This window comes from Pan troglodytes, chromosome 15, assembly GCF_028858775.2.
Source record: "Pan troglodytes isolate AG18354 chromosome 15, NHGRI_mPanTro3-v2.0_pri, whole genome shotgun sequence".
In the NCBI taxonomy this organism is placed as follows: Eukaryota; Metazoa; Chordata; class Mammalia; order Primates; family Hominidae; genus Pan; species Pan troglodytes.
In genome coordinates this window covers 57,600,559-57,617,144 of record NC_072413.2, presented here as the reverse complement: position 1 = coordinate 57,617,144, position 16,586 = coordinate 57,600,559, and the positions used below count along the sequence as shown (strand labels likewise).

Below are 16,586 nucleotides of genomic sequence, written 5' to 3'. Positions count from 1 at the left end.
GAAATTGCTGTTGGCTGTGGCTTTGACACTGAAATCCTTCATTTTCCTTTGTTCCACCAAAGCTCATTTAAAGTGGTGGATTAAATGCTATGCTCTTTTACTATCTATAGAAAGCACCAGGCTTAATGTGTCTTTCCTTTCAAAACATCCACAGAATTATTTAAGAGTCTAGAAATAGTGTTGGCATTTTTCTCTTGACAGTCATATAGGTTGTAATTAGGAGGTGTGAGGGAAGGGCTGGAAAATGAAATCAAAGGTGTCTTATCAGCAGAAGTCCGTGCCAGCAGTTTTCCCTCTGGGCTCAGGGCTCCTAGATTACCATGTGAACCTTCAACTGATGTGGGATACTATCTTGGTAAATGAAACTCATGACTAGAAGATGTCATCTTTGAAGGTCTCTATGTTTACATCTACTTCTGTTTTCTTTCTCAAGTTTAATGTCAAACGAGGGAAGATTAAAGTAGGAAAAATTACTTCTATTTTTTCTTGTTAACATTTTGTGGTGATATTTTGTTTCCTTCATGAAAATCAGTCAGAAAAAAACTGGCTCTTAATCACCTCTTTGGACACTGGGTTGGAAACAACTGAGGTTTGTCTAGCCTTCTTACTCTGTCCACAAAGTAGTCAATTATTGTAGTTAAATCATTGGAAGCTTGCTAAAAAGTAAATAAATTTCAACAGCATATCATTTTTCAACAGTCCTTTTGTTGAAATGCTGATATTATCAATGAACAGGAACTTGTCACATTTTCTCACTTGGCATTTACTTATTTATTTATTTAGAGATGGAGTGTTGCTCCGTTGCCCAGGCTGGAGTGCAGCGGCTCGATCTTGGCTCACTGCAACCTCTACCTCCTGGGTTCAGGTGATTCTCCTGCCTCAGCCTCCCAAGTAGCTGGGATCACAGGTGTGTGCCACTATGCCCAGCTGATTTTCTTTTTGTATTTTTAGTAGACACAGGGTTTCACCATGTTGGCCAGGCTGGTCTCAAACTCTTGACCTCAGGTGATCTGGCTGCCTCAGCCTCCCAGAGTGCTGGGGTTACAGGTGTGAGCCACTGGGCCTGGCCTCACTTGGCCTTTTAAAAAGTAGCATTAATTTGTCACATAGCAAGTGGTGTAGTGCTGCCTGAAGTATTTTCTGGGCCAAGATGGAATAAAATTACACAGTTAAGAATATGGTGCCATAATGCAGATAATTATGCACAATTTATTGCCATTTTATCCACTTATATCACATTTTACCTTATAAATGAAATATAAATAGCTGCACTACTTGTCTTTTCAGTTCATACATTTTTAATAAACTTTCTGAATACTGTGGCCACTGTTGGGCCATTTGAATGCATTTGAAGTATTTTTACCAAAACAAAAATTTGGACTACAGCAAAGGACTTTCTTTCTAGAAATTTGACATAGGATTTAATTTCCACTTAGCTATTAATTCAAACCTTGGATCACTTCTCTTATTCTTCTTTTGTTAGTGATTGGATTCTAGAAATAAGGGGAGCACTGGTTTGATGTTAGAATTCTTCAAATCTGCCACTTCACTTTTGGCCAAATTTATTCTAAGACAGTCCTAGGCAGGCTGCAGTGTGTGTGCTCATAGCTGTGGTTTGAGGACTATGGTGATCACCAAGCCCAGTTCCTTTATCAAATTGATAGGACACACTGATCTCTCCTTTCAAAGCCAATGTGTTTCTCCTCAGTTTTTAGCAAAGTAGCTTTAATTTTTACAACTGGCAAAGCAATATAGTAATATGCCTATCCTAGTAAGTATTCTTAGTTAATGTATACTCAGATGTTGAAACTCTCGCCTGGCTTTTCTGCATTAGGAGGATATTAAAAGAGAAAAGCTGATCATATTTTGTTATACCAGAAGACCACTGGGGGTAATTAGTTCCAGTAACAGGGTTACTTATATTTTTCTTACTTGGGTTCTAAGGAAACTTTATTCAAATACCTACTTTTCTGGATTGGGTAGTATAAAGCTTCCTACGCAAGTTGATACCACTCTAAGCAAAATTAAAATGTGAAAAATTGGCATTTACACAGCAGATTTGGAATGCAGAAATTCTCTTCTCTGATCCCATCACCTCCTACCCTTCCCACTGAATCGTCAGAACTTCAGGCCATTTCCTGGCACTCTGACCACACATGGCCATTGCCACTCTCCCAGCCTATCAGTCACCAGCCATCTAGACTGTCCGTCATTCCCAGCCTGAACCCCAGGGTTGTTCATTTCAATTCTGTCCTCTTGGACCTTAGAGTCTTCTAATCATGCTCCTTGTGCCTTTTCACAGCCCTGGACCAGCCCCACCACCCATTGATCAGAACATTCAGCATCTAATTCTATTGAATGGATCCCCAAGAAACCCTTGACTTTAACCAAGCCCTCTTCACTTTTTGGCAGTCCGTTTATTCATTACTTTTTGAAGCCTTATTGTATTTTTCTAGACCAGCACTGTTTAATAGAAATATAATATAAGCCACAAATATAAATTTTCTAATAGCCACATTAAAAAGTAAGAAGAAACAGGTAAAATTCATTTTGATTATATATTAATAGATCAAAAGTATTAGCCTTTCAAAATATCAATACAAAAAGCATTAATGAGATATTGTACATCCTTCTTTGTACTAAGTCTAAGATCCAGTATGTAGTTGACACTACAGGACATCTCATTTGGGACAAGCCCCGTTTCACACACCCAGTAGCCTTATGTGACTCATTGCTACTGTATTGGACAATGCAGGCCTTGACTTTTCCTACCCTCTTCAAGCCCCGCCCTTAATCTACTTAGTCTCAGGAACCTCTTGACTCATTTTCCAGGGAAAATTCAAGTTAATTTCCCTCGTTATGTTATTTTACCACTTTAGGTTATTTCCGTTCCACCTCAACACATATCTGTGGCCACACCTATAACTTCCCAAAATGTCCTTCCATCTTTACCTATCTCTTTTCTCCCTCCTTCTTTGAAAACAACTGTGATTAATCCCATTTTTTCCTTCCTTAGTGGAGACTTTGCTTCATCAAGTCTGTTTTCCAAAATCTTCACCCCTCCCTTCCCTCTAACATTCCTAGGTTATGCTCAACCTAAAGGTTTACTTGTTGCTACTACTCCCCAAACTACCATCTTCTTTATTACTTTGAACTTCCCCCCACCCAGCCCCTTACGATAAGGCTTCCGTCCCCACTACTCATAGCAGTGCCCCCTGCAAAGTTATGAATGACCTTCCTTTCAGTCTCCAAATCCAGTGGTCCTTTCTACATTTCCATTTCCTTGTTATGTCTACAGCATTCCACACTGTAGCTTACCCCTTCCTTCTGGGAAATGTCCTTCTCCTTGGCTGCCATAACCTGCACTATTGTGGTACCCTTTCTAGCAGGTGGACCTCTCTTTTCTCTGGACCCACTTATTCCTTTCAATCCCAAAGGATGGTTTCATCCTAGACTGCATCCCTTAGCCTACCCTCCATTGGAGATTTCCTCCACTCTCATGGCTGCAGTCATCGTTTCCACATAGAATACACCCAAAAGTAAATGTTCAGCCCCCTGTACTAAATTTTAGCCCTGCATTTCCAATGGCCTACTGTACATATTCATCTGAATATCATTGGATATATGATATTAAGGACCATGTTAACTGAGGGCTACTGTGACAGAGCCTAAAGAGCAAGTCATTTAACTTCTAAGCTTTTAAAACACTTAGTAATGTGTGCAATTGTCAGCCTCATTTCATCTCTGATCTCATCTCTGCCCCAGGCTGTGTCAGAATGCCCTGCTTAGATGTCATCATGTCAGAATCTGGAGATTTAAAGACAAGTGTCAGCTTTTCCCCAAACCAGTTCACCCTCAGATTTCCTGTTTTTGGCAGTGATACTAATTACTCAGTCACCCGACTTTGAAATGCTGTTTTCACCCTTAATTAGCTCTTCCTCGTTTCTCCCACAGTTAGTCACCATTCTTGTCAACTAATCCTTTGTAATATTTCCTTTTATCCACCCCATCTCCTTAACAAATTGTCCGCCACACTCACATACCATCCCACATCCTCTTTCTTTGTCAATTCTAGTACTATCTCTTCCTTAAACTCAACTTTTGCCACCTACAACAGTACAAGATGTGTTGGCATCGAGAAAATGTTTGTCAAAAGATTGTTCAATATTCCCAGCTAGACCTAAAATTCCTTAAAAGCAGGATCCAAATTTTATGATTTCTTCATTCCTGTGCTTACTTAGATAATAGGTGATCAATAACTGTTTACTATTGAAATGACTTTTTACTCAAAGAAATTTCTCTTTAAATATCTAGTTCTAAAAGCAGTTTTAAATATAATCAGATTTCCCTAAACTAATTTTACATAACTTTTGGGGACACTTAACATGTAATGTGAGAGAGGCAACTATTTTGTTTTGGAAGAAGCATCAGATTTAGGGTTTGATCCTGATTCTCCTGTTAACTAGCCAAGATACAAGTGTAACCGCCCAAGGGGTTCACCTTTCCTGCTGCCTAGACAGAGCTGATTCATCAAGACAGGGGAATTGCAATAGAGAAAGAGTAATTCAAATGAGTCTCACTGAGCATTCAGGGAGCAGAGTTTTTAAGGATAACTTTGTGGGTGGGCGGAAGCCAGTGAGCCAGGAGTGCCAATTGGTCAGGGATGAAATCATAGGGAGTCAAAGCTGTCTACTTGTGCTCAGTCAGTTCCTGGGTAGGGGCCACAAAATCAGATGAGCCAGTTTATTGATCTAGGTGGGGCCAGCTGATCCATCAAGTGCTGGGTCTGCAAAATATCTCAAGCACTGATCTTAGGAGCAGTTTAGGGAGGGTCAGAATCTTGTAGCCTCCAGCTGCATGACTCCTAAACCATAATTTCTCATCTTATGGCTCATGTTAGTCCTACCAAGGCAATCTAGTCCCCAGGCAAGAAGGGGGTCTGCTTTGGGAAAGGGCTGTTACTGTCTTTGTTTAAATTATGAACTAAGTTTCTTCCAAAGTTAGTTCAGCCTACACCCAGGAATGAACAAGGACAGCTAGGAGGTTAGAAGCAAGATGGAGTTAGTTAAGTTAGATCTCTTTCGCTGTCTCGGTCATAATTTTGCAAAGGCCGTTTCAATCCTTCCCTTTGGGTTTTATAACACCTTAATCTTAAGGAGTAGGCTGTGAAGATGGGACAAGGCCATTGATTGCTCTGGCTTCTTCCTGCTGACAGGGGATGTAGTGGGAATGGGAGTGAACCCCAAGGTGAGAAGAGTGGAACTGCTTTGCAACTGTCTGAGCGTACTCATGCAGGCCTGGCTGGGCTTTCAAGGTTTGCATGGCAGAAACAGTACTCTTATTTATAGTTTTACTACAGTGTTTAAGTGAACAGCCTACCATAAGGTAAATAACGAGGGCTAGGATTAGGAGTACAATTACCAGTTTTAAAAGCAAAGATTTGCTTCTAACCCTCAAAGAATTTAGAATTTAGTTTAAACTGCAGAAAAAACCTCAAGAACAGCTAACAACAGTGTAGTATAGTTTTTCTTTTGAATCATAATTTTTCTCTCTCCAGTCATCGTTTTTATTAAAAACAAATCATGAGAGAAATGATTTGTTTATAAAATGAATTTTACTCTTACTGTACTTGGCCTGATTATTTGCATAAAGTACAGCAAGAGTAATTATTTTTCATGTAAGCTTTTTCGATTGGCTTTGTTAGAACTCTGTTCTGTTAAGAACTTTAGATAATACTTTTTAAAAACCGAGCCCAGCCAGTGGGTTTATACCCTTTAATACCTATGAGGTGGGAAAATTCCTCTTCTCTTGAGGTCCCAAAATAACTTGGGGTTCCTGGCCCTGTTATAAAGTGACATTCTTTACTTACCACAGGTCAGGAACCTTGTAAAGGGACTTTGTGAACAAGGTATGAGAACAGATTCCCCAACAGGCTTTAATTGGCTTTATAAGTCAACTTTGATTCTTTAAAGGAAGCGTGCCATTCCACTTAAAGCCTTGGTAAAATAACCAGTTTCTCCAATTGTGTCCTGTTAGAAAAGAAAACAGATTGTTATTACACTTATGCAATTAACTATACTTCCATAAATTGAGAATATTAACAAATAGTTTTCAAATTCTGGAGAAATTAGGTAGAGAGGAACAAATGTGCTCCAAATTTTGTTTATAGGAGTATATTTTACTCACTTGTTAAAAGTTGCAAATAGCTCTAAAGAAATAAGTTCTCCTGACTCTGAAAGAAAAGATTTAGCAATGTTTAACACATTAGCTTTCCATGAGAGCCCTAAAAGTTTGTTCTTTTCCTCTCTTTCAATAGCACAATTTTTAAAGTTATTTGAGACCTGCACTTAAGAGTCCTATATCTGATTATAAACTGCCTTTTGAAAAGGACCAAAGCAAGACAAAATGTCTGTGGATGACAAAAGGCTATAGCCACTATTAAAGCTACAATCATCTAGCAATTTTGTTTACTTTTGTGGCATACAACAATTTTACATAACAATTATAATTATTAATAATGTACACTAAATTGTATCAACATTATAGAAGTTTCCCATAATTTTGAAACACATACTAATAACATTTATATAAATAAAGTCCAAAGTAAACCAAACGCCACGTAGTCTTCTATATGAAATATTTTCCTCTATTTTAATGTCACAATCTCCAGCATTATTAATTAGAATCCTGCGTTTAAGAGCACCTGTTACATTTGATAGCTGATTATGAAACAATTTTCACCAAAATGAGACAATTGTCTGTGGATGATAAAAATATTTTAAGGCAGCCACAGTTAAAGACACAATTGACAAGAAAATTTGTTACCTCTGTGGCACACAGTCTGTTAACATAATAATTATGATGATTACTGATAACATATACTAAGTTATATTAGAATTACAGGAGTTTTGCATAATTTCAGAGCATATACCAATAACGCATTTACACAAATATAGACCAAAGAAAGCCAAACACCATTTCATATTTGACAATGCTTTCTGTATGATTTTTGTACCAAATAAGCCAAATGTTATTTTTGTACTTTAGAGGACCTAATATCTAAAATATTAGGTAAAAAAGAGACATAATTTGTAATTTGATGTTGGAAAGTTTGTTAAATATCAAAGGTTTAAAATACTGGTTATCACAAAATAGAATCCTAGGTTACCATACGTAATTCATTTGGTCAAAATGATAACTCCAAAAAAAATTTTTAAAAAGAAAAACCTTTACTCTAATAGAGGAGACTTAGCTTTCCAAACAAGATGCAGTGAAGATAGCATGAGGCCAACTAAATCTATCTCTTCTCTTCTTTCTTTCCTCCTTTTTTTCCCTGCCATTTACCCAAAGAAGAAAATAAGACCTTTTTATTATCTTTTAACATTACATAAAAATCATCTTTAAAAGAGAAAAACATATTTCATGTTTGCATTAGCGCATTGTTAATGTTAAAGCTAGTGTTTTTAAATAAAATTTTGTATCTTTATTCAGTTTTAATTAGTTTGATCATAGGGTAAGATTTTCACAAACCCTTTAGAACCCTTTACAATTTTCCATTAAACAGCAGATCAATTTTCTAAGAAAGCCCTGTTATTCAGACACATGGGCCCAGATTCAGGCCCCATATCAGTATGATTTTGATGTTTTTTGTTGTTGTTTTGGTTTTTTTTAGATGGAGTTTCACTCTTGTTGTCCAGGCTGGAGTGCAATGGCGTGATCTCTGTTCACCGCAACCTCCGCCTCCCAGGTTCAAGTGATTCTCCTGCCTCAGCCTCCCGAGTAGCTGGGATTACAGGCATGCGCTACCATACCCGGCTAATTTTGCATTTTTAGTAGAGATGGGGTTTCTCCACGTTGGTCAGGCTGGTCTCGAACTCCTGACCTCAGGTGATCCACCAGCCTCAGCCTCCCAAAGTGCTGGGATTACAGGCATGAGCCGCCACGCCCAGCCGCTTTTAATGTTTTAACCTAAGGAAAAAAGCTAAATAATTTCTTTTAAATATTAGCCAACTGGTTTATACCCACAGAATTTTTACAAGATTAACCCTTTCACTTTGCTTAAGCCTTCAGTTTTGTTCTGTTACTCTTTTAGGTTAAGACAATTTTTAAAACCCTCAGAACTAGCCAAAATTACATTCCCTTTAACAAAAGCTATATTCCCATGCCTTCTTATAATCTTTTACCAAAAACACATTCCCTACATACCTTGTATGTAAAACTGCTTCTTCAGTGGTCTCAACTACATATTACAATGTTAACTGTTAGCAACTTTTATTTTTAGTGAAAAACTTGATAAGTAAGAGATTTTAATTATGTACTAAGGGTGGAGCCTAGGACATCGGACAGAAATGAAGATCTGACTCATTTTAGCATAGGTAGTGGACTTGGCTTTCCGTATGTCCCCAGGCCTTATCTATAATCTGCTCCAAAGTAGGTAAATTGAACAATTTTCAAAAGTCAAAGAAACAGCTTGACCTTAAAGCATTTAGCAAATTTGATATTTGACCTTAATTTAGACCAAATGTCTACATTTTCAAGACATTTTATTTTACCAATAATCTTTAAAACTGTCTTTATTTCCCAAAGATTCCTAAAGTCACGTGAACAAAATGGCATTAAAGTTTCTATTTTTCTGACAAAATATTTGATTTAAGCACTTATGTTTCTAAGCCAATTAGAGTTTTTTTATATATAAACATACAACACATATAAATACACAGACAGGAGATTTAGCACTTGTGAAATTTTTCATTTGCCAGTTTCTTAATTGGATGACTGGCTTCAGGGTGGAGCCCTTGGAGGAGCAGGGCCAGGAAAACATGAATTTCTAGGGCCAAATAAGCAGCTGAAGGCAAAGACAGATCCCCAAAATTAAGGGTACCATTTTATACTGGATCCCGGATCCCCAAAAGGAGGAAAATACTCAGGGGAAGATAGTGCAATGCTTCTACCCTGCATTTTATTGCAAGGCAACCCAAAGCCAATCAGCCCATTTTGTAATCAGCCCATCTCTCCTGGGAGTCTCATCTCCCAGTTGGGGGTAGTGGGGGCGTTTTCTTGTCTTCCAAGTAGCCAAGAGCATGCTTCTCCTATCCAAGTGTGCAAAGAATTAAGTATCCCTCCATAACTACTATTAGCCATCCCTTATATTTCCTACCTAATTATCATAATATGAAGTAATTTCTGATACCCCCAAAACCATCAGATAACAGTATGCAAAACAGAACAGAGCCTTTAATTTTGAGAGGGATTTATCTGCTTTTAAATTCCTGGGGTTTTATAAGGAAATCACAGGGTTTTTTTTTTTTCCAAAACAGGGTCTGTAGTGCCTCCTCTGTTTTTCCCAATGAATCTCAGGCTACCAGAAGTTATCTTAGGGCCTCTCATGAGTGCATAAAGAAGGACAAGACCAAAAAAATGGAGAAAAATAATACAGTCGACTGAGAAGATAAATCCTTTTTCCAGAAAAACAAGTTCCAAGAAGAGAAAAACATAAAGGCCTTTTAAATATATCTATAGGCCGGGCGCGATGGCTCACACCTATAATCCCAGCACTTTGGGAGGCCGAGGCAGGTGGATCACAAGATCAGGAGTTCAAGATCAGTCTGGCCAACATGGTGAAAACCCATCTCTACTACAAATGCAAAAAATTATGCAGGCGTGTTTGCGCGCGCCTATAGTCCTAGCTACTTGGGAGGCTGAGGCAAGAGAATCACTTGAACCCAGGGGACAGAAGTTGCAATGAGCTGAGATCACGCCACTGCACTCCAGACTGGGCAACAGAGTGAGACACCATGTAAAAAAATAATAAATAAATAAATCTATAGCTTGTTTATCCACTTTTAATTAAACTGACTTTTAACCATAGTGCTCTTTAAAAAAGAAATCCTTTCATATTTCTTATTACCTGATGTTAGCCATGCCAAGTGGCCAATATTTTTACTTTCTGAACTTTCCAAAGGTAACCTCCTAGGTGCTTCAAAGACATGGTAAACAGTTTCTTTTTTTATAAGATTTAGAATTTCCGCAAGGTAGTTCAAAGAAAGGAAAATTCAAGAGAGGAAATTAGAAGCTAAGTATGGGGGGAAAAAACCTCAATAAATGGCAAAATTACACAAATAAACCAGAAAGGAATTATTCCAGAAGCCAACAATTGAACCCCGGCCACCACTGTCAAAAGATAAAGCAGTAGCTACTGAGCTATACAGCATTAAGCAGTTTCTATTGCTTTTCCCAGAAGGGGCCTAGAGAAGCAAATTTCAAGCTTGGAAAGCTTTTAACTGCCCAAGAAAAATTTTTAGGACTAATTATGACATGAACCCCAAAATTCCTGTCCTCTGGATGGTGGAAACCAAAAGAAAGTATCCCCGCATGGTCACAAGGTTAAGCTCTTAAGGACACAAAACAAGACAGAAATTTTATACAGTATTGGTTTCAGGGACCTGTAGCAAAGTTTGTAACTGACGAGCCTGCCAAGCTGGCTTGAAAAGCAGGCTTATAGGGGTTGTAAACCCACATTCTATCCTGCAATACCCCCTCTCCGTTACAGAACACAGAAAGACAAATTTTTAGCACAAAGTACACAACATTTGCTACAGCCTAAGACTAGTTTCACAAATCCTTTTTTCTATTAATCAAACCTTGCAGAGGAGACCAGTAGTTTACTGTTTTACCCAGACAGAGAAAGAGAGAGAGAGAGAGAGAGACCAGAAACTTGGCTGGTAAGAATTTCTTACCCTTTTTGCTGGCATACCAGGTTTCTGGGTTCCTTTTCTCTGCAGCTTCCAGAAGAATGGAGTGGCTTCTGATGACCCTGCTCACTTGTGCTATAGCAGTGGGGTTCCAGCCAGTTTACAAGAGAAAATCACCCTTTACTGTTTTATGGAACCACAGGCAAGATTCTTAATTTTCAAGATGCTGCCCAGTGGGCTGCAAGGGGAACCGAATTAACATTTTCCATCCCAGCAAAATACACATAACAAAACAGACATTAGTCACCTCATTCAGCACCCAATATCAGCCTGGAAAAGCTGAAACTTTTTCCCTTTGGTTCCTGTTGTCTTTAATCCACTCCAGGTGAGGACAGATGACCTCCAAATGGTAATTCACAATGGGGTCTCTGGGCAAGGCAAAAAGCAGAGTCACCCCAAGAGGCCTGTTGAGCCTTCTTTGGGGCTCATGGAATGTGACCAGATAAGGATGGTTCTCTGAGTTAGGCCTGCTGGATTTCCATCAGCAACCATCTCTGAGATCCCTTCCACATATACAAACACAGACAAAGAGGAGATGGACAGAAGGCCTTCCCAATTAGATCCCTAACCAAGAACTCCAAGAGTATCCCTTCCAAACTATCCTCCTATTCTCTGTCTGAGAAACCTCCTCGAAATCTTCCTGATTGAGGAGAAGTCTCCCAAACCAAGACTCTTCATACTAGTTAGAAAGAACCAACTGAGACCTCCCAAATTGCAAAACAGACACCCTGCAAATGAGGCTACAGACACAGACACCCCATGGTGGGGCTAGAAACAGACACTGCACGATGGGGCTACAAACACCCCCCATAGGCTACATTACCAGTCAGGAGAAGAAAGGAGGCATTGGCAGCACCTAGGATACTCACCAATCTGGACACCCTGCAATGGGGCTACAGACAGACACCCCACCATGGGGCTACAGTCACCCTGTGATAAGGCAACAGTTAAAGGACATCTCCCCAGGAGTATTTCTCCATTGCAATTAAATTCATGCACATTGGGTCAGCAGTGCCACGCCAGTAGAAAGAATACCAGAGTCAGCCCCCAGTCCAAGAGAACTAGGAGGCCACTTGGGCTGGCTTCTGGATCCATCACTGGAGGGGGGCCATTGAACCACAGGCAGGTAGCCACAAGAGCAATCCTGGATGAGCCCCCAAATTTGTAACTGCCCAAGGGGTTCACATTGCCCACTGCCTAGACAGAGCTAATTCATCAAGACAGGGGAATTGCAATGGAGAAAGAGTACTTCATGCAGAGCCAGCTGTGTGGGAGAACCAAGTTTTATTATTACTCAAATCAGTCTCTCTGAGCATTCAGGGAGCAGAGTTTTTAAGGATAACTTTGTGGGTGGGGGGAAGCCAGTGAACCAGGAGTGCTGATTGGTCAGAGATGAAATCATAGGGAGTCTTGTGCTCAGTTAATTCCTGGGTGGGGGCCACAAGATCAGATGAGCCTGTTTATTGATCTGAGTGGGGCCAGCTTATTCATCAAGTGCAGGGTCTGCAAAGTATCTCAAGCACTGATCTTAGGAGCAGTTTAGGGAGGGTCAGAATCTTGTAGCCTCCAGCTGCATGATTCCTAAACCATAATTTCTTATCTTGTGGCTAATGTTAGTCCTACAGAGGCAATCTAGTCCCCAGGCAAGAAGGAGATGTGCTTTGGGAAAGGGCAGTTACCATCTTTGTTTAAACTATAAACTAAATTTCTCCTAAAGTTAGTTGAGCCTATGCCCAGGAATGAACAAGGACAACTTGGAGGTTAGAAGCAAGAGTTAGTTAATTAGATCTCATTCACTGTCTCAGTCATAATTTTGCAAAGGTGGTTTTACAAGTTTAAAAGTTTAGTTTCCTCACCTGTGACATACCTATATAATGGAGTTTATTCTGAGATTTCAGTGAGATAACATATGACAGTGCTTTGAACATTTCAGAATCAATGTAAATAGATAATATTGTTACAAAGTGTCCAGAACCAACAGCCTATTGTTTTAAGATAACAGTCCTTTTGTTAACCTCCTTATTAGAAACTCCTGCAATCTTAGCAAGTAATTGAAAGACCTGCTAAGAGACGACTCTACACCAAACTCATGTTACTTAGCTAATGCTTTCTGCTCACAGTTTCTTCAAGGAAAGTCCATGAAGTGCCTGCCATTCACAGACTTCTTGAGCAGGTGGCCTTGTGGTTGGAGATTTAGGAGGCTTCCCTAGAGGGCATGCCATTTCTACAAGGTATAAAGCAATTCATTCAGAGGGGATTCACTTGAAAATAGCAAATTCTGTCTTCTCTTTGTCTGAAAACTCCTTTCAGGCTCTTCTGAGCCCCTTCACGTCTCACAAGTGGATAAGCATCTTCCTTCACACTAAGGAGTGCCCCCTTCAGCACAGATCATTCTGTCTTATAATGTATTTGTTTCCAAATGTGTATGAGCATCATAAAACAGATTACCATTTATTTCTTATCCATTTGTGTGAGTGTGTGTTTGTTTTGTATAATTCACTTATTTTTGTATCCCCACCACCCAGCACAAAGTCTGGCACTTAGTTCCTGCTCAATAAATGAAAACAGATGTGTAAGAGGTAACACTTCAGTTAGTGGTGATGCTTTAGTTTCCTTTAAATTCCCATTTGCCCCTCCCCTGCACAAAGCGAGTAAATACCTGGAGGCCCTGGACCATCAAAGACCTCCAGCCCTGCTGGCTTGGCTTTAGACCTTTAGCCTAGGCTTGCCCCAGTTTATTGTCTCCAATCCATTCAACCCAGGAGCTGCTGGGCTTCTGTGGAGAGCCCCTTTTCTCCCACTCTGCCCTCTACTCTCAGAGTTCCAGGGGTTTATTGCAGGTCATGTCTTCCAAAAGGTCCCTCTTCTCCACCTGAAAAAGATTATGGCTTTTGGTGCTTCATTCTAAACAAACTCTTCTAAAAGAAAAATCATTTGGTGAACTCATTCATGTTTTGTTATTAAGGACAAGCAAATCTTTAACACATTATTCTATTCTAGCATCTTTGCATCAAAAAAAAAAAAAAAAAAAAAAGGAAAAGGATTAGGCCCAAATGAATGAATTTCTTTTTTTTTCTTTTTTCTTTTTTTGGAGACGGAGTTTCGCTCTTGTTGCCCAGGCTGAGTGCAATGGTGCGATCTTGGCTCACTACAACCTCTGCCTCCTGGGTTCAAGCGATTCTCCTGCCTCAGCCTCCCGAGTCACTGGGATTACAGGTGCCCATCACCATGCCCAGCTAATTTTGTTATTTTTAGTAGAGACGGGGTTTCACCATGTTGGCTGGGCTGGTCTCGAACTCCTGACCTCAGGTGATCCACCTGCCTCGGCCTCCCAAAGTGCTGGGATTACAGGCATGAGCCACCATGCCCAGCCCAGAAATGAATTTCTAATGGTCAGACAGTGTGACTGGGGTCAGGATAGGGAGAAGAGAAAGGCTTTACAGCACAGTCCTTTTTTTTATTTTTTATTTTTGCCTCTGGAAACCTATTTGTAGGACCAGTCCTACTCAAAAGAGAAAAAAAAGATCTGTTTCACCCCCAAAACATTCTTGTGAGCCTCTTCTCTATTTCCTACATGGCAGAAATGTCGTAGAGGAAAGGGAACAAATTTTGCCCAACAAAGGTCTGCCTACTGGAGTCTTTCTGAGTTAATGTCCCTGATGGACCAGGTAGTGGTGGTGGGTGGGGAGTTTGTGGGGAGTGAATTCTCTCTCTGGCTTCAGATTGCTGGGATTATCCTCAGCCTGTTATGAAGGAGACTCTTTTAGACCTGATTTACTCTCCAGCCAGCCTGAGGTAAGTCTGTAGCCAAAGAGAGGGTTAGTACTTTACTCTGCAAAAATTCCTTATGTCACCTCTATTGCCTTGCATTGTCATGAGGGCATGTGACTTTTTCAATATTGTTCTTTCATGCTAATTACACACCCATGTAAAATGGGAGTAGCTCCCTGCTCTCTTCAACCTGATCACTTCTGTCTTCCTATGAGCAAATGACTGGAGTCTAATTCTGTAAACCAGGTGTCTGCAGGTACACTGCAGGTGAAGCTAGCAGTACAAACCACTACCACTTACATTTGGTTGTGAGATGGGAATTTTGCATCTTATTTCTCTTCCTTAAAATTGATTGGCATAACATTCTATAAAAACCATTTGTCACATACCCAGTTGGAGGATAAATTTGCATAGATCCTTCAGTAAGGGTTTTATGCTTTTTTTATATATCCTGGGACTGGAATATTTAAAGTATTTCCATTTTGCATGACATTTGAAGCACTATGACTACTCTTTTGCATGTAATTTTTTTGTTTCTAAGTTGAAGGAGGGTAATAACTGAATGGTGGATGCAATGTAGATTTTAAAGGTGGCATTTCAGATTTTTAAATCACAGAATGTAAGCAAACAAACCATGTTGAACAAAATGGTTTAGTCCACATGTCAGCTCCAGGGTCTCTCTCTTTTTTTTTTTTTTTTTTTTTTGAGACAGAGTCTCACCCTGTCACCCAGGCTGGAGTGCAGTGGAGTGAAGTGGTACTTCACAGAGTCCTCTATATTTTCAAGTTTGTTTCAAAGTCACGTAATTCAGGCCACTGTATGGATGGTGTAGCCCACAGAGCTACACCCATTGTGATATGGTCAATGGAGATTCAATAGTCTTTTCTTATGTGTGAATTTGTGAATTATCCTCAAGGGTGGAAAAGATTCTTCCAAACCAAAGTGGAATGACAGTAAGTGCCCTTGGCATAGCCATCTGTCTGCTCACTTGTGTTTAGGAATCCAGATGCCAGGTGAGAACCCACAGCAACCACAGCTTGGTGGAGTGAGCCACAGCGGTTCATGTGGCGGCACTGCGGGAGCTCAGCTGGGTGTGTTTGGTGTCTCCTGCAGCTATTGACCTGCTGTATTGGCGGGACATCAAGCAGACGGGCATCGTGTTTGGGAGTTTCCTGCTGCTGCTCTTCTCCCTGACCCAGTTCAGCGTGGTGAGCGTCGTGGCCTACCTGGCCCTGGCCGCACTCTCAGCCACCATCAGTTTCCGCATCTACAAGTCTGTTTTACAAGCTGTGCAGAAAACCGACGAGGGCCACCCTTTCAAGTGAGTGCCTCAGCTGAGGAGCCCTCACCCCCTGACCAGGGGCTTTTACCCTCACCTGTATTTCAGCTCACAGATGCACTTGAGTCATGTTTCTCTGAGACCCAACAGACCTCTTAGAGTCTCCCCTAACACCCTGTCTTTGAATATCTAACATTTCTGGTGAATTTCTGAAACAAACTCGATTATTCTTATTCCAATACTTATTGCTTTGTTGAGTTTTCATATGTATTTACTACTAACAGTAATCATAATCCAACAATTACTTAATCCTCTCAGCAATATGAGAAAGACACAGCAGGCATTTTTGTCCCTATTTACAGGTGGGAACACTGAGGTTCTGAGAAGTGACATGACATGCTCAAGGCCAGGTGGCCAGTGAATAGCACGAAACCAGGACTAGGGTATTTGGGTCTTTATTTCCATGCTTTCTCTAGAAGTTTAACACCAAAAGGCCAACCTTCTGGTGGGGGTGCAGGGTTCATGAACAGTCTTCTCGTGTATCCTCCTCTACATTTTTATACTGGGGAAACCTGATTTGAATGCACATTGAAGAGGAGGAAATACAAAAATAAAAGGGCAGTCTACTAACTAAGAGGATATATGACATGTGGCAGAGGGAGGTGTTAGCACTGCCAGCTGCTATAACAAAATACCATAGACAGAGTGCTTGTTCTGGAGGCTGGGAAATCCAAGATCAAAGTGCCAGCAGGGTAGGATTCTGTTGAGGGCCCTTGCCTGGGTTG

General features: G+C 40.2%; 1 protein-coding gene across 2 annotated transcripts in view; it reads left to right on the top strand.

Moving 5' to 3' along the window:
* Positions 1-16,586, top strand: part of RTN1 (reticulon 1) — a 274,771-nt gene that overhangs the window by 247,619 nt on the left and 10,566 nt on the right. For both annotated transcript variants that reach the window (XM_009427662.3, NM_001034121.1), the window contains 1 exon segment: positions 15,636-15,843. In XM_009427662.3, the coding sequence (XP_009425937.1) occupies positions 15,636-15,843 (208 nt within the window).